The sequence below is a fragment of the Zeus faber genome (genome assembly GCF_960531495.2).
Source record: "Zeus faber genome assembly, chromosome: 3".
Classification (NCBI taxonomy): domain Eukaryota; kingdom Metazoa; phylum Chordata; class Actinopteri; order Zeiformes; family Zeidae; genus Zeus; species Zeus faber.
The window spans coordinates 25,873,073-25,894,897 of NC_137190.1; the positions used below are offsets into that span (position 1 = coordinate 25,873,073).

A 21,825-nucleotide genomic window follows, 5' to 3' on the forward strand; every position below is an offset into this window, starting at 1 on the left:
TTTTGAAGTTCCTAATTGAACGCTCATGGAATTCTGAATTCCATGGATCAGTCTTGTTGCTCTACCACATCTTCATGTTTCTCAAATCTGAACAATTCTTTCACTGTAGTTATCCTATGTAGTGTATTATCCTGCTGAAAGAGGCCACTGCCATCAGGGAACACCATTGCCCTGAAGGGTGTACTTGGTCTGCAACAATGTTTAGGTATGTGGTGTTTTAAATGGGAATGCATTCGACATTCTAGTTGTGCATTTGATTTGGCATTTTGAAGTACAAGTCAAGAATTCCAAGCCTGAGAAAAGAAAAAAAAAATTCAATGCCATATAAGCCAATTACCATGGAGAGGATTAGTCAGTATTCACTCATAACAGAGGCTTTTGTTTGCAGAGTATAGCAATGTTCTTCAAACAGAACCAGTTCACAATCCACTCTGTATGCTTAAATTCAATTTACCTCATTGACGCTGAATTCTGAGTCCTAAATTATGTTACGCAGCCATGCTTTTTGTTGGCAAACAAAACAAGTTGACTCTTGGCTCAAAGACAATGGAGCTAGACTTTGTAAAAATGTTCTGCTTTGCTTTACGCCCACCAGCCACCTGCCTTCTACAACGCAGGGTAAAGGAAACCAGTAAAACCCCAATATGGACAGTAGCGTGCATGTGCTGATATTATGTTACTGTTTCAAAGCTGCACAAAGATTTCTGATATGAAAATGTTTAATATATATCCTGGTATTGTTTTCCCTATAATCAACACAGAGCCATCAGCACCAATGCATTTGGGAACCAAATAAGGTGGTGTGCCATTGTCTCCACACACTCTGCACTGCATTCTGTTGTTAAGGTTATTTGAATAGGTAGAATTTACCTACAACCATGAGCTCCATGAAACCATATCACAGTATCTGTGCTTGTTTTCTTATCACACTATTCATGTCAAATAGATCCAAAAGAAGACATTTATAACTATGATCAAATTTTGCTTTCACTATGGATAGATAAATCTGTTGACAACATACCTCTCAATATTACTTCTACAAACTCATCATTCATTTTCGGCTATTCCTGTTCCAACTCTACATGCTTATCTGTCAGCAACAAATGCAGATAGTCAGTCTGCTATGTCAGCCCTTACTCAATTTACTTAAAAAAAAGTTTGGATTGTGTATGCTGCGTGTTCACCGTCACAGTTCTTAGACAGTGAATAGAGAAATGTTTATGAAAGTGCTTGATTTTACGGTTCTCAAAATTTATGTCAAATTCAACAAATTTCAAATAGGGTTACAACAAAATAATTGTCGACCAAGATAGTTTGCGGTTCATAAGTCACACCTTGTACGATGAGTTGGGCCTGGGCTTCAGTGGAGGTGTTGGCGCCGCCATCGTCACTCAAGCAGGTGTAGAGACCAGCGTCTTCTACTGTCAGGTTGGTGATCTGGAGGCTGCCTCCGCCCACAACCTTCATACGGCCATCACTGTAAAAATGCATAGATAAACCAAAGAAAGAGGATGGAATTGGAGGAGAGGGGGAGGAAGAGGAAGGAAAGAAATTTGTTAGAACTGGTGACTATGATTTCCACTTTCTCAAACAGATTGATCCCAATGTTTTAATCAGTTCCAACTGGAAATCTCTGAATAGGATGAATTAAATAGTTTGCATATAAAGAAAAACAGATCTCTACACCGCACAGCCTTCATTTAGAAATGAATAGAAATCAATAGATAGGATTTGTCCAAAAGTTTTTGTTTGTAGAACAACCATTTGTAGAGTGTGAGACAAGCCCAGACTACCACAGTGACTATCCGGGTGAAAAATATACCCTCACATCAATAAGCATAGTGTTATCCCCTTAACCCAGTGACCACTCGTCTTAAACAGGTTCAAGCTTCGACTCTCCCCAATAGGCCCATGGGGAAGCAGTCTGCGGCCCGGGTTGATTTAGCAATCACAGGATCACGCTAGCAGGGGAATACCATATGATGAGGAGAGAGAAAAAAATATCACTACCTAACAGAGAGCCGTGTATTCAGAGAGAGGAATGAGGGCTAGAGAGGGAGAGCGAGAAGAGACAGACGCAGGAACAGCAGGTAGTCTGAGGAGGATGTGAACGCAAAGAGGGAAACAGTGAGCGAGACAGCCGCAGGGGAGAGCGAGATCAGCCATAATGGTCGGCATAGGGGGGTTGGGCTAAATGCCAGGATAGCAAGCAGCGCACTGACGGGAGAGGAGGAAAGAGCATACTCCTCTGGTTGCCATTGATTGAGCTTTAAACAAACTCTTGACTGGCTCGGGCCCCAATCCAAGTTTGCTGGCTTTCTCTCCTTCGTTCCATTTCCCTCTCTCTCAACCGGCCACAGACTCACTTTCTCTCCCTCCCTCCCAGTCGTTGTCCCTCTCCTTGGCTTTTTTTCAAGGGCTTTGGGGGTTCTTGCCCTTGGGGCCATCTGTCTGTCATGCAAGACGGCTTTGGACTGCAGCTCTACCTGCTGCCGCTGACATGACATCACGGGTGGTGGTGGAGAATACAGTAGAGGATTTGTTCACGGGATGTAAGCACAACCAGGGAAACATTTCCACGTTTTTCACATTGTCCGGTTGGACCAGAGTACGAGGTATGAACATTTATGAGAGGGCTATTCACAGTATTTTGAGACACAGCCTATGGTACACGAGAGCGCCTTCCTGATCGGGTTTTTATTCGACTGTCTGGCGATCACTCCGGAGCCACCTTCTAAAGCATGTGGTTAGCTGTTGAGACTGCTGTCTTGCGGTGAGGCAGGAGTGGGCGGGTTGTATCGTACCCAAACAGCCACCTGGGCCTGCTCCAACCGCAAGAGAATGAAGAGAAATGAAACACAAAATGACAGAACAAACCAGCCTACTCAGTCAGAAGTCTCTCAGAACATTCACTTCCTTTTTCAAAAGAAAAGCAAAAAAAATAAATTAAAATTATAATAATCAAAAAAACACCAGGAAACATAAAGGAGGCCTTTGTGTCCTCTATAGATCCTGTGAAAACACAGAACCACAAATTGATCTTTTGCCGTACACGTATGCTGCTCTTTGCCAAGGGTTTAAGAAGAGGATGTTGCTATTTTAGAGAATGAAGACAATATCCTTTATGCAGCCGACCTGTGTGAATGAAGGCAGTGTTGGCGCTCAATTAAACCAGGCAGCCTCACAGTAGATTTTATTGATAAGATTCAAGTTGTTTTGTGCCGCAGTCAATGTCGAGCTGATGATTACATCTTTTCTCTCTATTCTAAAAGGGTACACAGAGCTGGAAGTGGAGCTGATTTATTCTGGACACACTTTTGAATAAAGTTGATCTCAGTATTAATTGCCAGCGAGCTTGGCCAAGATTAATTAAAATGTCCATTATCTATCCTTTGAGATGAGTGTTCAGGTAAATTGGCTGGTAAGGGGGACTCCGTCGCATCGGCTGAGAACTCACCATTCGCTGCTATGTAAATTGAGTCAAGGTGGAATCTTGTTATGCAAGTGTTGGCGAGCTGCATGTGGAAAAACGTATTATAAAGCGTTACCACTCAAAATACCTAAAAAGAAATGTGCTCCTGATTTGTGGCAGCACTTTTTAACCGCTCAACAGCAGTTGTAGGGGAGGTACGCAAACACACAAGCAACACACTCGCACATAGACAGATGAACGCATGTAGAACGTGAGGACAAGAGGATGAGGTTGCTAGACAGGCTGGGTGTGAGTGTGCTAATTGGGCCGGGACTCTCTCTCAGATAAGGTGTTGACGGGGTGTGATTAGGGTGCTTTGATGAGTTCAGAATTCAAGGGCCTGGTATCCACATCACCTCACTGAACAGTGTGATATCATATACAATAGGTGCTGGATACTCAACAGACAACAAGACCACAAAACACAACAAAAAAGTTCCTATCTCGGGAATTTTTGATGAACATCCCTGAAGTGGTCACCCAACAACAACATCATTTAAGTCAAATGCTGGAAAAAATAACAATTTCTGAAATAAATCCAACGCAGTCTAATTTCCCGTTCCTTTTGTTCCTCGCCAATAAAAACAAATAGTCTGAAAAAAGGGTATTAATAATACTCTCAGAACATCCCACACTATTCTTCTATGCAGTCTTGAAGCCCATCCAACGGCAGTGAGGCCAACCAGGCAGACAGAGGAACAGGACACCATTGTTACGAGCCAGCCTTCCATAACAACAGACACCAGGTCAGTAAGGATGCACGGTACAATGGGCTCATAGTTAGGTATGTATCACAATACGTTTTCGGTATCTTTATATTTAAGGAAAAATGTATAATTAAAAATGTTAAAAGGGTGTGAAAAATGTTTTTATAGTAGTTGGCAGCAAATAACTATTGTAATGCTCTGTGTCTATGACCTTTTCAGTCAGTGCACCTCCCGGCGAGGGAGAAGCATCGGCCATCTCTTACATACAGGGGAAACATTGTCCGGCAGCAGGAGACGGCAACTTAGACAAAAAACACAACACAAAACAACATAAATCTATAAAACTTGACAAAACAAAGAACGGGTCTTCACTCGGTTCCCTTTGTTCCTACAAAAAGAGCTGAAATGAATCGGATCGTTTCGTGTTTCTATGGAAAAGGCTGCACAGCAGCGTGCGGTTGCAAACATTTTTTTAAAAACACCTCTCACGGCTCTGCGCTGACCCTGGACCACTGACCTAGCTGGTGGAGCCGCAACAGTGGATTCAATAGGAAGCGTGGACTTCCGGCACGCGGTGGCCTTCTACCGTGACACTGGAATAACGCGGTTCACGTGTGCGTGTTGAACCGCAGGGGGCGTGTCGAACGGTTCTATAACATGCCGCGTACTGTTGCATCCCTACAGGTCAGTATACCTGGGCGAGGGGAAGCGGCGGATCCGTCTGTGTGCGAGGCTGTCATGTGCGTTTGTGTGTATGTACCACATGCTGTCACACAGCCATCAGCACTGCTAAGACAGTGTCTGGTCACAGGTTGTACCAGGAGGGCAGGGGGGACGTCACAACTGTCACAACAAAAACAGCATTTATTATCAACAGATAGAGGGAGTGCTAAACCCGAAACTTTATTGGCTCATTGTTTTATATCCCTTTGTATATCTTTCCAGATTTTTTTTAATAATTTTTTTTTTTTTACAATTCTGTCCTCACGTTTTTCCCCTCTCTGACGAATGACATACGGACCCCTCTTCCAGCCCGCCTCATGGAGAATTCTGCGTATCGTAACATATTGGGTGTGGTGGTTGTGGTGGGGGGTGGGCGGGTGCGGGCACAGGGCTACTTTTTTTGTTTCGTTCAGTTAGTAAACTGAAATAAAAATGATAACTAAAAACACGCTATTTTATTGTTTTTTTTTGAGAAACGGGGAACGCGGACGCGCAGCGGAAAAAATATGGTGGCGTGTAAGTGGCGAACCAGTCGGCTCTGACGGCTTTTGCGATGGGAGCCGGCTCCCGTCTGAAAGCCGGTTCCTTTTCTCTTTATGTTTTTTTTGTAAACTAATACAAAACAGTTAATACAAGACGGAATAATAGGATGATCCTGCAACATATTTGTTAAATACAATCCAGAAACGTCTCACTTTGGTAATAACATTAAGGGCCTAGCGCAGTGAGACTTGGTATGTTGCGCCGGTTGAAAAAAAAAAAACGTGATATGATATTTTAACCACATCGCTACTTGGCAATTTACCTAAGGTGCAACCACAACCCACGAAGGCAATCTGGAGCAGCCTCTGCAGAAAGTCAATTGAACCCGGAACCACACTGGGGCTGATTGGAGATTGGAACGACTTTACCGCCCTGAAAACACAAAGCTTTCTATGTCTCCACCTGTGAGAATTCAAATGTGTTCCACGTACAGTGCAGACACAGAGGTAAAACTTGAAAAAGTGCTGTGAAGCCAAGCATGGGGGAGCAATGCCAACACAAAAACAAATGAGCAAATCAATAAAAGAATAACAAGTAAAAATCAAAATTAGAAACAACACGCCACTCTTGCCCTTGGTGGAGGGGTGGGGTTCCCCCAGTGAGTCAGCCATGAAAACGGTTTTGTTTTCTTGAGGCTCTCCATTACGAGCTCCAGGGCCTCCGAGACGGAAACAGTTCTCACATACCTTACTTTATTGGCGTCTCTGCCGCCTGAGGGGGCCTGTGAGGAAGAACCAATCTTTTGATTAACGCATATCACAACTAGGCCAGGCGGCTGCAGCTCTATATACAAGCCGCGCTTCAGGAGAGTATGTGTTGATGTATGGAAGTTCGCGTGGTTCTCTCGAAGAATCTAATACGTCTTGCTTGAAAGTGGTCCATTGTTCACGGAACTGCTCTGCGCAAAAAAAAAAAAATTGCTATAGCTTCTGTCATTCATTGTTGTGACCAAACAGTTTAACCGGAGCTAAGGACCGAAAGATGCAGGAAAGGTACACTTGGGTAAACAGATTACAAAAGCAGACCATGCACGATGAATATGCAACGCGCCCTACTGTACGTGCCTTCGGGGCGGGAGAGCAAGACAAGGACAGCAGATGCCTTGAGGGGAAGCAAACATTGAGGAGGTGTGTGTGTGTGTGTGTGTGTGTGTGTGTGTGTGTGTGTGTGTGTGTGTGTGCGTGTGTGTGTGTGTGTTCTCTGATGTGCCCGAGTCGCAGAGTTCCCATGCTTCAATGGCAGAAAACAGTGTTGCTTGTCTTGTTGCCTCAGCTCCAACATGGCAGTGAGAGTGCCCCATTACCATAGCTAACTCTGCTGTAGCTATCCATCACTCCACTAGAGGCAAGGCACTGAAAACTGCCCGCAGGTCTCATGCGTACTGCAAGAAGAAAAATGGCAGCACCGTTTTGGCTACTCGCCTGTTAACTTTTATCATGGATAAAGACAGCAAATATTGCACTAATAGCTCATTGTTTTTCAGTCTAGGCATTGCCTATAGCTTAGCTGGTTGGCAATACTCGTCAATAACGACTTTAAGCCTTTACATAATAATCATATTCATATGTAATCGCTCAGATGACACCTCCATGGGTAAAAATGTCAACGTCATCCTAATCAAAAGGCTTCTAATGACATGATGAGTGTTTGGTGGCTGACCAACTAGAAAAAAGAATCTTATGTGGTGCTATGACTAGTATTCACAATTGAAATGCCAATAAAAGTTATATTAAACTTGCCATCCGAGGCCAAGTAAGATCCTAGCAGGATGTGGAGCATTTGCTATTCATCTCATAAATGCTAGCAAGAATCATAGGCCATTAGCGCTAACGGCTTCCCATCAGAAACGCTATTTCAATAACAATTTTTTATCGTTATTAACGCAACCAATCTGATGCGCCTTATTCTAAGCAATTTTTTAATAGCACAGCTGGAGATCTGCCCCAACTTGGCATGAGAGTAGATAGTGCAAACAAGTCGAATCAATAAGCTGGAGGCTGCTGGGGTTTCCATTATAACCACACTTTATCTGGTGTCAATTGCATAGTGGTTGAAAGCTCTGACTTGAGGCTCGTGGGCTATGGAAGAATTGATTTCCAGGATGATCGCAGAGAATCCAGATACGGCGACGTCTTGATTTCTTCACCTCCCACTGAAAGGTGATAATACTGAATGGTCGCCCTGCTCTGCATTTCGGTTTGGCAGACGGTAACTTCAGTTGACAGAACAGACAATCACAGGTGATTACCTTCCTGAGGCGCACAGCTTAGCTAAAAAGCTGTACATCTGTGGCATGTTCCCAGCTCCGGTGTCTTAATAGGTGATAAAACTGCTGCCTCGCTTTGTGTGCCTGCCGTGCCACCATAACGCCCATAGTTATATAGACATTACCAAATAGTTTGTGGATTCAATCCCTTCTCAAAACCCAATGTCAGATTTTCCAATGTAAAAAGCAATTGGCAATTTCCATCCAGTCAAGTGGGGCAAAAAAACAACAACAGATGATTGAAGTCAATATCAACAACATAAAAGTAGACAGGAAATAAAACTAAATCACTGCCAAAAGTTATTAAATCTACTTTTTTCCCCTCTATCTTTCTAGAATTGCCTGGAATCGTTTGTTTAATCAGCTAGCTTTGAGATATACATCTTCAACTATATTACTTTGAGAAAAAGATAATTCTAGCGGTGTCTTTAAGTGATATCAATAACTTTTTTTTGTTGGAAATGTTTTTTTTTTTTGCATCGATTCTAATGTCTGAATAAATATGACGCCTCACTGCCGTGGACACACGCGGTCCCTCTGGCCCCCCTGCTGGCTTACCACCCTGTTTGTATACACCGCTCCGTGTTTATAGTTGACCCGAAATATTAAACGGTTACAATATTCATGCATGTCTCTGTCAGTTTAGTATGTGTGGATGTGTGAGGCGGGGTTGGACTGTGCTCCCATTATGGTGCCATCGAAACCATATTTCCAGCCGAATGGTCCGTCTGTACACACTGTGGGTAAATACAATAAACACAATCATATTTAAATGAGGGGGCAAGGGCAAGGAGACAAGAGACAGCAGCTCAGAGGCTTTGGAAGACAGTTGATTTAGGTGCGCTGTCGATTCGCTGACGCCAGCCGACCATACATAATTCATCCCTTTTATTGACTGCCAGAGAATTCCATTAGGTGATACAACGATAATCTACCAAGAACAAAAGCGGACTGTCCTATTCATGTATGTGAAACTGCCATGTCTGAGCAACATTTAATGACAATATAGAGGTGGGACACGGTTGATAACAAAGGAAGGTATTCAAAAGATGTTGACTGGCGTATAATATGCTCCGCCGGGTTGTTGCTCGTCTCAAGCAGAATAAATGAAGCTATCCTTGTCCTCGTCAGTGGGTTGCCTCAAAAACCTTTATCGTTAAAGCGTGCAACCATTTTAAATGTTAATCTGTTGATGCTGGTGTGGCTCGCAGGCGCTAGGGGGCTCTGTGGAGGAGCGACCTCTGTTGAACGCCTCTGAAAACAGGACATCTGGCCTATCCAGCCAAATTGAATGCACATTTATAAAGCTTACAGCAGCATGTTTCCATTATAAACAAACTACTTGATTAGGTGCAAACACAGCAGTAAAGATAATTTGGAGACACCTCTACGAGTGAATTACGTCTTCATGATGAGACCAGAAAAGATGGTATGGGGACAGAGAGATTAGATAAAGGGAGTGAAAAAGAGGACCGCCTGAAAATCACCCTAAAATCAACAGATGTTCTTCTCGTGTCTGCTTCCTGCGCTGTGTTCATTTGCAAAGTTTGAGTGATCAGAAACGGGTTGGAGAACCTCCTTCCATATTGCCCTCGCCCCAAAACATTTCAACATTTGTTCAGGAGGTGGGAACTTGACGTCGTCTGCAAAATACAGTAGTTGGGGTAACCCTGTTTGTCATGTGTAGTAAAGCTAATTACCTCTAAAGGACATATTGGGGAAGGTGGTGGGGGGGCTGGTAGACCCTTGTCAGTGCTTTGTAATTAATACAGCTTTATATTTAATAACTAATCTATTAGCTCACTCCAAGTGCCATCCAGGGATGCTCACTGTCAAATCCATATTGTGTAAAAGACACATTGGTGCTAGAGACAGGATGAAGTAATTAAATTCTGTCTGTCAGTAAATTGGAGTCTAGGCAGTCTATGTCTATGACGATCACATACTTTACTCCGTAGCAGGTAAAGTCTTAGCCGCTGTTTGACATTTCACTGCATATATGTATGAAAGTATGTATATGAAGAATAAACCTCTTGAATCTTGAATCTGAAATTAAGATGAACAAGGCTTTCCTAGTAATTTCCTTGTGATCGGGGGAGTACTACATTCAGAACTTGCACATGGCGGCTTACGTAAACAAAGGTCCTTTTCAATAGGTGAGAAGGAAAACTTTCCGTGTCCAGAGTCTTTTTTTTCCTCCCAGGGAGTCGAGGCTGTGAGTTAATGACAGCCAGAGGGGTGAGAGCACAGGCACTGTGCTGCACCCTCTCCCTGCTCTTAATTTGAGAACATCCCCCTGAGCAGGGAACCCGCGAGCCCGGCCTCCCAGTTGAAGTGCCACCGCTGGCATGTCCGGGGCTTCCCTCGCAGGGCTCTTGGGAGCAAAAGTCATGGCATGGCATTAACACTTTTGGGAGAAGGCGCTAGCACTTAAAGTGTTTGTGCCGGGGGCCTCTGGCACCGGATACAAAGGAAGCGCACATTACTGTCTCCACTGGTACTCCAATTGGCTGTGAATACCAGTGAGCCAGTGGAAGCTGCTCAAACAGTGACACACTGCCTAGGAATTCACAATAGTGGCTATAATACACACACACACACACACACACACACACACTTAAATAAAGTAAAGAATACTGCATTCTATACAGTTGCAGGCATAAAGGGCTTTAGAGGCCCACTCTGAGATGCAAGGAAAAACTCCCAAAAACCAATAGGGAAAAAAGGAGGACGCTGAAGGGACATTACCCAAAAATAGGCCACTGTTTTCCCCAATGACTAGGCATGCAACAGGTGCACAGTGGGGAGACTAAAATGGAAATAATAACAACTAAACAAACAAATAACTATAACTACCAATTCCCCATAGGGAGGTACTAGCGGTGAAGTGAAATTAGCATAAAGTCTGCCATTGAAATATGTTGTGGTCTCAGCCAACACAGTTCAGCAGTACTTCCATGGCTGGCCCTGCAACAAGAGGCAGGCGGGGGGAGCGGGGCAGGGCGGAGGGCCTTACCTCTCCTCCAGAACCTTGTCTCCCACCATCCAGCGGACGTAAGGCGCAGGGTAGCCGCTTAATACGCAGGGCAGCAGCACGCTGGAACCCCCCACCTTGGTCACAGCGGTGGGCTGCACCAAGAATTCAGGCTTTCTCTCATCTCCCGTTTCTGCGGAGAAAAGGAGTCGGGGTCAGGGTTTAGCATTGGTGGGGTTCGATGTGGGGTGAGGTTACGAGGCAGGCTCACTACTTAACACGGGTGTGTTAACGGTGTTACCTTCAAAAGGACTCAACTGTGTGTGTGTGTGTGTGTGTGTGTGTGTGTGTGTGTGTGTGTGTGTGTGTGTCCCCATTTGGGCAAAGGAGTGTCTTTCCTGATACCCAACCCCACTGGGACCCTGGAATGGTCAGATGAATGATGGTGTTGACGACTGAGGCATGTGAGCTGGAATAAACCCTTTGAGGGGGTTCCTCCCCCAAAACCATTTCCAACAGACTTGCAACAGTGATATTGTCAAACAATGACCAGCAGGTCATGGCTAGTTTCAGTTTCCCTGAACCTGGCCCCGCAGAAAACGTAAGCATCGTGTGGTGGGATTGCCAGTATGCAAAGATTATTCTCAGTCTCTACATTTCAAAGCTTGGTTTTAATCCAAAACAGGCCAGAACGGAAATTAGCGCCCGCCTCAAACTCCTAAATGAATTTTTCAAGTTGATTCCCCTTGACTTCATAGAAACCAAATCAAAACAAGTTACATTTTTATCCTTATCAACAAACCAACAAATCTCTTAAGATGACACATCTTCAGAGGAGCCACACAGTGAAAGATGAAGGCACCCGCTGGAGTCTGCTTGATGTCTGATTTGTGGATTGTCTGATTTACGACCTCTAATATCTTCTCTGCGCAGGGGCCTGGCGCTTAACGGCTCAGTAAATAAAACTGTGTGTGTGTTTGCAAGGTGGGGAGGACACCAAGAATTCAGCACAGCTTTGAGGCACCACTCACTTATTGTAGAGTCACTGATAACCCAACTGGGAGTTCTACCTTTGTCCTTCCTCCCATTCAACCTCAGCCTTTATCTAAGGTCACTTCAGATGTCCGTGTGTGTTCTTGTGATCCTGCCAGACTGAATGAACGAGGCGGAGGGCGCGGCGGGTGTCCATGGAAATACATTGTGCAATTACTTGATTGGCTATTGTCAATGGACGGTAGGAGTGGAATACTGGAGCTTCACTACTGACACTCTATTGTAATCATTACGAGTTCAGGAAAATACAAATGTAATAATGGAAGGAAATTAATGACAGCAGGGTGCCACAATTGCTTAAAAAAATTGACTGGTGGTGTTTAATCTCAAACTGAAAATAGCTGCCTAATTTCAGAACAAAGTGAAAATATTCCAATTTTCAAATCAATTCAGAAATTCACACAACACAGTTTTATTGTATGGAAACATTTTTTTTTTTAACCCCGACCTAATATTCATAAGACATATATATGTTGAGACAGCTATAATTGAGAAACAGATAAAAGAACAGCAAAATACAATTATATTCAGATGTAAACAGTTTCATTTTCCTAGTCCTCTCCCTCCACTCTACTGAGGATTACTTTAGATCTTGGCATCATGGACCTGCAGGGATCTCTGGTTGGGATTACCTGGTGTGACCTGGAGCTGGGCGTCCTCGCTGGACTTGGTCTGGCCCACATTCTCCACCAGACAGCGGTAGAGTCCCGCGTCGGCCTCCGAGGCGTTGCTGACCAACAGGGCTCCGCTGGGCAGCTGGAGCAGCTTGGCGCCCAGCTCCAGGGGCTGGCGTTCCTTTTCCCAGCGGGTGAAGGGCACGAGGTCCGGGTTGACGTCACACGGCAGCACCTGGCTGTCTCCGGTGCGCACCGTGGCCACCACAGACTGGCTGGCGAACCTTGGCATCCCTGATGGAAGACGGGGAGAAGCAAGGGCTATAAACGGCACGCCGCCATAACACTGTGCAAACCATTTGGCTAAACCTTTAAATGGCATAGGAGTCAGAGGAAACAAGGCACACAAACATCAGAACTAAAGGGGAACATAATAATTGGTAACAAAATTAGTACAATCCAACCACACTAGAGTTTACATAACTAATCATACTGCATGTGTGATGCCTTTGGCCTAATCTTTAGAAACCTTAAGTAAAACAAATGGTGGGGGGGGGGTTCGTGATATTCCACTCATGTTCAACCAGAGTTTCTGTTATCTGGTAATTTCAGGTTTTTGACCGGAAAAAATCTGTTCAAGTCCAACATATTGAAATCTCTCCAGTCATAATTTCTGGTGAAAATAATTCCCTCTACGCAGTTTTAAAAAGTGCTGGGTGATAAAACAATAATGATAATTATCGACATATTTTTTCTCCGATATCGAGAGAAAATAGACTCGATGATTTGGATAAAAAAAAAAAAAAAATATCTGCAGATCTGTTAATTTCCGCGTTTGGCAAGTTGCAGCTGAAAGCCAATCAGTTTGGACAATCTAAAGCTGACCTTTTAGCTCGAACCAATCACTTTGTCGATACAGAAATAAGCCCCGCCCGCAGGTTGCGCTTGTAAACACAGTAGACACACACACAAGGAGCAGAGAGAGAGCGGCAGCATCCATATCCATATCCACATCCATCCATAGTTTGGTGTTTTCTGGATACTTAAGTTCGCCCAAAAGACGGTAAATATGTCGACCAGATGTCCCAACAAAGACGGACAACACCACAAACTGTTATTAATTTAGACCTACTTGCCATATTTATTTCATATCAAAATTTTATTTAAGTGAAATGTTAATCAAAGCAGCTGCACTTCATAAGTCATCATCTCAAATCATAATAATCCTAATATTTATTTGTTTGTTTTTAAAGTAGCGTTAACTGACGGTACTTATTTTGTTTTGAATATTCAATTACATTTTTTTTTTTATAAATCTACATGCCTTCATGAATTCCTTCACTATATAGCCTGCCAATCAATGATTCTTAAGCGGAATAAACACAGGCACTATTTGACTGAGATCTCTACCATTTGTCCGCGACATTGAAATCTTCCAGGACACGTTGACCGGCACCAATTCTTCCTCACGGAAACTCTGTGCTCAACACAGATGCTTAAATTTAGAATGGGCGAGTAGGGCATCTGCCACCTCACCTACGCCTAAACACAGACGAAGAAACAAAAACAGTCCTGCCCGCTCACGCGCATTAATCCACCCACATATCCACCCACGTGCAAACAGCGGTGTAGTGTGACCACTTATCCGTCACGCTGGATGCTAATTTTCTGAATGGCACAGAGAGGCACACAGTACTAATTAGAAAAGACCAGATCCACAGGCTGTTTGTTGCTGCTCTACCCCCACTTTCATCTTGACGCAAAATAATTGTTTCCTGCGCTTGAAACCGCTGATATGAAACCAGCATTGGGTCTCAACATGTGTAGCCTTTGCACACAATTGCTTAAATTAAAAAGCCTTGAATAGTATAAACTGTGGTTCTATTCTTGGGGTTTTTAGTAAGTTTTAAGAGCTTATTTTTTTTCTTTGTTTATTTCCCCCCTAGAAAATGCCACATAGTGCCTAGTTGTTGGAGGGCTCTGTGTTATTGTGTGGATGGTTGTGTCTGAGAAAACGATGACTTCACCATTCACTATTCTTAGGGGCCAAGTGGAAGAGTAGGGGATTCTGCAGTCAAATGTAGGACAATTTACGTTTACTTTTTTGATACTAGACCATGGAACAAAGGTAAATCTATCTTCCAAAGAGAATAGGTAATACTAGGGCTGTGGCGATGACCGCGGCTATGTGACGTCACCACGGTATTGAGCTCATTACCGCCATCACCGGCAAATTTTACACAGTATATATACTTTATTGAAATACAAAAAATATGGAAATAACCCTGAAAGTTACATGAGGAACACAATCATGGTTGAGCTATCATCATTGATTGTCTTCCATCCTATGTTCAAGGAAACTTTTCAGCTGCTCTGCTGAGACTGCTCCGGCTCGTAACTTCAGCTTTGGAAATTAAATTGGCTTTGGCAATTACGAGGGGGACAGCGGGGTCCGGACTCCCCCTTCCTGGGAAAAACAGAGTTCCCCCCGCAATATATTATTGTTAACATAACTATATAATTCTAAATAATGGCAGCTCTGCGCCCTGATCGCTCCCTCTCAGACAGTACCGGCTGCGCCGCGCCAGTTGTGGGTCACCCATGATCGGTGTGCCAAAACAGTGTGTTTTTATTTTAGAAGTAGGTTATTTTATTTTACTCAGTTTCCTTATGTAACAAACATTTGATATGTTAATATGTGTGAGTAGTGCTGTACTCTGAAAGTTGATGAGTCTGAAGTCATCAGTTGGAAAACCATCAGTCGACTGAAGCTCTTCAAGTCGAGCAGTCGTGTTTATTTTTTTGTCAGTCAATGTGCATTACAATAACAGGATAAAACAGATAGGAGCTTACAAAATGCACAGGGATAACATTTCAATGAGGAATTATAAATAAGGGGAATCATAAATATATTTTAAGAGGTGTGAATCGTCGGCGTGCAGATACGCACATGAACACGGCTCTCCGAGGCTCCGATCGCCGTGAGTCGTTCATCCAAATAAAATAAGTAAAAACCGTGTGGTGACAGGGCACAGAGGAATGTGGCATGACTCGTTACGATTATTTTCTGCGCATTATGCATGGAGAGGAAGCGATCGGGGAGAGAGCCACGTTGAAAGTGTCCCCATTACGCACGGTTTCATTCCATTAGCAGATGTAAAATAAAATAACCTACAGCTAACATAAAAACACACTGCTTTGGCGCGCCGATTGTGGATACCCCATCGATGGGATACGCATCGCTCGCACGCGCATAGTCGGTGCCATCGGAGCTGCAACTTAATCACTATCCACGAAACGTGTGCCACCACATTCAAATACTTCATTTGCTTTCTCGCTGTTGTGCAACTGCACGCATACGTCCACATACTGTACATCCTCTCTGTGTGTGCAACTGAATAAGCTCCGCCTGTCACTCATCGTGGTCCCATGGACGGACAGACAGACGGACAGACAGACAGGGGGAGGGGGCGATATTTCAATAGCATGAAAATATGGTGGCAAATATCATGATATTGGATATTATCGAATATCGGCCAGAGCCTACAAACTACTTCTAATTGATAAATCAGGCATGGCACATGTTTTTGTCTCTCTTTCTCTCTATATATTTTTTTAAGAAAACGACATGGATATACAGTAGAAAAACTTAAAAAAAAAAAAAAAAAAAAAAAAGGTGGTTAATTTTTAAAGGTACAATCAAAAATTAGAGACTACTAAAAGAAGCCATAGAAACTACATCAACATTTCCAAATGTGATGCTCCCCCTCTACGAGGCTTCTTATCCTTTGGACCAGTGGGATATTGAAATGCCGGTTGTTTGGTCTCTGAATATTCATCTGTTTTGCAAACTAAAATGAAACCAGTTTGGGGATATAAGCGGTGTAGCTCAGGGAGTGGAGATGGACATGTCTGAAGTGTATGAGCCTCCTTACAAATGACTAATAGAGGAAACTGTAATTCTCACAAACCTGACACACAAACCTGACACACGCACACGCACACACACACACACACACACACACACACACACACACACACCCACACACCCACCCACCCACCCCCTAAAGGTTTTATAGCTGAGCACTCAATGTTCTCAGCAGACACAAGACAAAAATCAAACTAACATCTCAGCGTGGAGGGATGTCTCCACCAACTACCTAGTTTTAGATCTTCCTCAGTCCACTTCCAAGTCCTAAGTTCCTCTCGCCTGCCCAAATCAACTGCTGAGTCTACCTTTTCGCTGTCTGGGGTTTTGTGTGGGTGTGTGTGCGTTTTCAGCTCATGCACAGATAAATGGGCGTTGGTACATTAGGATCTAGGCAAGGAAGGGCATTGAGGATGGGAAATGCTGAGCATAGAGCCAATGCAATCTACTCCAATTAATCACAATTCTTCATGTAATCGACCAGCGAGACGCTTCATTTTCCACACCCCGGCCCAACGCCATCCATCGAAACAGAGGAAGCACTGCCAGTCCCAACACTTAATACCATTGATGAGAGTCGGTGATTGCAAGAGTGCAATAATTGTCGTAGTGGTCGGAATACAATGGGAGTTCAAGGCACTAAGCCAGAGGGTATTTTTTCAAGATGTGCTGGGGAAAAAAAACCTGGCAATGAGATGGAAACCACTCGCTGAGACAGTGTGAATGTTAAAAATAAATACGTTTTTATTAAAAGTAGCATGATTTTATATTTTGGCTCACAAACCAGTATTCTATTTGCATTTTTATTTTAACTGTTTTGTATTTTTATTATAGTAGATGAGGCAATACTCAGAATCATTATATTAAACCATTATACCATTTGGAAAAGAATACAGAGTCAGACATCACCCTATTGCTTTAATGCAGTGTTAAAAATAAAGGAAAAAGGCAATAAATATATAGCTTAATGTCATTATACTTGAAGGTCAACAAAAAGAACACTGTTCATACTAAATTGGCAGCTGAATTTGGCAACATCAAATTGGGAGATTTCTGAGGATTCAGACAGAAAGTAAAATAAGAGAAAATAAAAACCAAAAAAAAAAAGGTTATCTCTCTGAAAAGCTCCCCCCTACTACGTGGAAAGGATCATTCAGCCTGCATGCCATTACAAGCATCACAACCTGACATTATCCGCATGAGTTTGTCAGAAAAGCGTAAAATCATATGAATGGTAATGAAGGAATGTGTCCATCATTTGATGGAGATTAGCAGGGTAGAATGGAGCCACCATAAACTGAAAATGAGCGTCAACAAACATACCTACTATGCCTCGGAGCTACCCACACACACACACACACACACACACACACACACACACACACACACACACACACACACACACACACACACACACACACACACACACACACACACACACACACACACACACACACACACACACACACACACACACAGGGGCTCCCTCTACTCTTAATTAAAATCCAGTATAGAATAAGAATGAGCAGCTTAACAGGATACAGAATGTGCAGTATGCTTTATGGATCTCCTACTAGATTCAGCTGAATAAGGCAACACTGTTCCCTTTGGATAAAGAGAAATGATAATACAAAACCACGTTGTGCAGATGTTATTTTAAACCACATGCAGTTACAAGAACAAAAATACAAACAAAAATTGAGGAAAATTTACGTAAATGGTTTGCAGAAGCAGTGAGGTTTACAACTACACCTCACTGGTCTTGGAAGTAGAGCATTTGTTAAGCAATCTCACCAATCTGATAGCCAGAGACAGACAGAAATATTCATTGCATATATATTTTTCTTTAACTTGGCTGAGTGAACGTTGGTGCGCAATACAACCGGTTAATTAATTCATGACAGAAACTGAAAACAAACAAAGCAAATTCTATGCATTCCATTCCCACTGAAACAACAGCACTCATGGACTGAACCATCAGAATCCAGTTGGTGGGATGCTTGATCCGTTGCACTGGCAAAGATGGACCCAAACTAAGCTTGTTTTGCAAGTGCTTAACAGGGTACACTTGGGTTGCAACCTACGCAACATGAATAGTAAGTTGGAGACGGTATGAAAAGAGTGTGGGGGCTTCCAGCCTCATGCAATGCTCCTCAAAGCTGGGACATGATGTGGGGTTGGATGGAATTGTGATTTGTTAGTCTGTGTTCATCTTCCTAGGAGGCTCCCCCTCTACAACAAGTACTTCAACTTTTAATCTGAAGCTGTGGTTCCATATCTGCTTGTTTCGTGTTATGTTTGTGCTCACTTGAAAGGCTGGCTTCAGAAAAACTGTAAATACTTTGACAATAGGAGGAAAACCTTTCTACAAGGTGGTATTTCCAGATTTCCATTTCCACTGATTTCCACGGTAGTATTTACAAATCCTTTAGTCAAATTCTTAAAGCCTTTTGGCATGTCAAAGTGGAAATGCAATACATGGATTTCAAATATTGATTTTGTTGAAATAACAAATATATAAGAGCCTATGTCTACAAGGTACCGAATTCAGGCTGATTTGAAGGGAATAGTGAAGTTGTTTTGCTTATAATGATGTAATAGTATAATAATAATGGTTGTAGGTCATATCTTTAAGAACTTAATCAGGACCTTTTATGCTGCTTTTTACATTAGGCTGTTTCAATGTGAATATGAACGAGGCATGGCACCGTAAGCACCGTGTGTAATGGGGACAACCCCTCCCCCCGTTGGTAAACCACAATACCTTGGTTACACGTTGCTTTTCACAGCCCTATGTTATACATAATATGTAATACATCTCGAGATGAGGCACATTGTAAGTCAGTTGTTCAAGTCTTATTTAAGGAAAACACAGAAATATTAATTGAGGAGTCTGTATGATTCTCCTTCCACAACATTACCTACAGACAGAATCTCAAATCTACTTGGGAGAGGAGCTCTGCTGGGGATGCTGGGGTGGAGGTTCCCACCTCAAATTGAGTTCTGAGCAAGAAACACTCCCTTGGCTGAAATACTCTGACAAACAGGCTTCACACACACACACACACACACACACACACACACACACACACACACACACACACACACACACACACACACACACACACACACACACACACACACACACACACACACACACACACACACACACACACACACACACAGAGAGAGAGAGAGAGAGAGAGAGAGAGAGAGAGGAAACAAACAGGCATTTGCACATTGAAGAAAATAAATGCCTTTATCATCACACACCCATTCAAAAGCTTAAACTGCGCACATGGTGTTGAAGAGCTGAAGATTCATATTGATTTCCTAAAAAGCAAACAAACACTCTATTCTGGTACTTAACCCAAACCAAGACTAAACAGAGAAGTCCTTTTGTATCTGTGCCTGAACGTACCAATCAGATAAAACCAACCGAAAGGCCGCTGACTAGCTTCAAAACACTTTTGCTGTTCTTCTGCTGTTGTGTTGAGGAAACCATTGATCGACAATATCCAAAGGACTATTATTTCACTGTCAACTTATCAGTGGGTGGCCTAAGTAAATCCTTAATAAGCCTTTGCATACAAAATCCCACATTAACAATACTTTATTAGGGTAAACAAACTACTAGGCCTGGGCGATATCCAAAACGTTTTATCTTTATATCGTGATGTAGTCCTGCCCAAATATCGCAATGCACGATATTATGGACATTGTTGACGGGACGGGACAGGGGGGAGTAATGGAGAAAGTGTTCCCATTATGCACTGCATTTTTTTTGTCATCTACAATAAAAACAGTCTGTATTTCCACTGTAGTATTTACAAATCCTTAAGTCAAACTTTTAAAGCATTTTTGCATTTCAAAGTGGAAATGTAATACATGGATTACAAACATTGATTTTGTTGAAATAACAAATATATTAAAACCTATGTCTATAAGGCACTGAATTGAGGCTGATTTGAAGGCAACAGTCAAGTTGTTTTGCTTATAATGATGTAATGGTCATAGGTCATATTTTAAAGAATTTAATGAGGACCTATTGTGCTCCTTTTTACATATTTATATAACAAAGGTTAATATAAGTCTGCCCAAAACATGTTTAAGTTTTTTGAGCAAAGTACCACTCAGATTATGCATTTGAGCCACACCTCTATAACATAGTGTTCCAAAACGGGCTGTTTTCTGTGTGTGTAACTTCTATTGTAAATAAGCAGCCAAGCCCCTAGTTCTGAGCCAATGGGGTTTGAGTGCAAGTTCCAGGTTCCATGAGCCAATGGGGTTTGAACTTTACTCCTGGCTGTTTCATTTACTCGGTAAACTTTCATAGATTTCACCTTATCAGTCCACCAAAATCTGTTCCTGAACTAATTTGAGGCGAGAAATAATCAATCCTGTTGCTGAATCTTCACTCGTATTAGATCAACAAGGCGCCTTAATTAAAAGCGTGGAGCTTGGAGCACCGTGGGATATGGCGGCGCTTGGGGCTTTTTTGTTTCATTCAATTTTGTAAACATCAGAAAGCAAAATAAATACATCTATGGTTTTGTTTGGAGAAAACGTGGAGTGGATCGCAACAGTCAACTTAACATGGACACAAACACACACACACACACACACAGACAGAAAGAAACACAGCAACATTCATTTTGAAATACTTTGATTTCCCTCGCCTTTAGTTTTGTCACAGACACTTGATGGTAATTCCTCTTTCTCTTACAAGATTTGTGCTGGTCTCTGCAGCCAACAGAGCACTTCCCATGATTAGCTCTTAGCTTGAATGCTAGTGGGTCCGGTCGCACTCCAGCTGTGGATGGAGTTACTTAGATGGAGGGCGGTTTTGATTCTACTGTAGTGACGTACATTAGGGGAGCAAAGCTTGTTTCGCCACATGTTTTCTGAAACAGACAGCTCACTTAAAACTGGCTGGGTTGTCTTATTTCACAGTTTGTGTGGCCCAACAGAGACCCAAATACGCAGGATACGGTGGGGCTTGGGGCTTTTCTGTTTCATTAAATTTTTGGGCAGTTTTGCCACACTCCGGCACGGGGAAGGGAGACAGAAGGACTGTCTGAAGTTGCCCTGGAGCCACCAGCAGGTCAACAGTAGGCCCCAGCACCAACCCTCTGCCGACTGGCAGCAGCAGCACACAGGGGGTCCGGCGGAGGAGCAAGGGATAAGGAGCCGCAGCAAACACCAAGGGTAACCGCCTGCAGCTAACTACTCCGTCCAGCAGCGACCATCGGGACCATCCAGCAACCCAGCAGCCAGGCCATCCTTCCAACCAACCCCCGCAACAGCCAAGCCCGGCCACGCCTCCACCAGCCAACACAGTGGCTCGAGGCCCCACGCTCCGGAAGGGAGGAGGCGAGTCTGCATCGTTGCCCTGAGGAAGGGTCGCGGGTGGACCATGATGTCCGGTGAACAGTTATGTTTTGTCTGACTTTTTTGTTGGTTTGAGGAATGGGAACCCTGTGTCAGAGTCCAGGCATTCTTTTTCCCATCTGCTTGGGGGGTGGCTTTAGCCTGGGCTTCTCCC

The 21,825-nt window shown here is 43.2% G+C and overlaps 1 protein-coding gene across 1 annotated transcript in view; it reads right to left on the reverse strand.

Annotated features, from left to right (window-relative positions):
- neo1a (neogenin 1a) overlaps positions 1 to 21,825 on the reverse strand; it is a 164,112-nt gene that overhangs the window by 59,488 nt on the left and 82,799 nt on the right. Inside the window, exons 3-5 of the mRNA XM_079997168.1 lie at positions 12,371 to 12,646; positions 10,728 to 10,878; positions 1,335 to 1,477 (exon numbers count right to left, since the gene is read on the reverse strand). Coding sequence (XP_079853294.1) covers positions 1,335 to 1,477; positions 10,728 to 10,878; positions 12,371 to 12,646 — 570 coding nt within the window. The remainder of the gene's footprint in view (positions 1 to 1,334; positions 1,478 to 10,727; positions 10,879 to 12,370; positions 12,647 to 21,825) is intronic.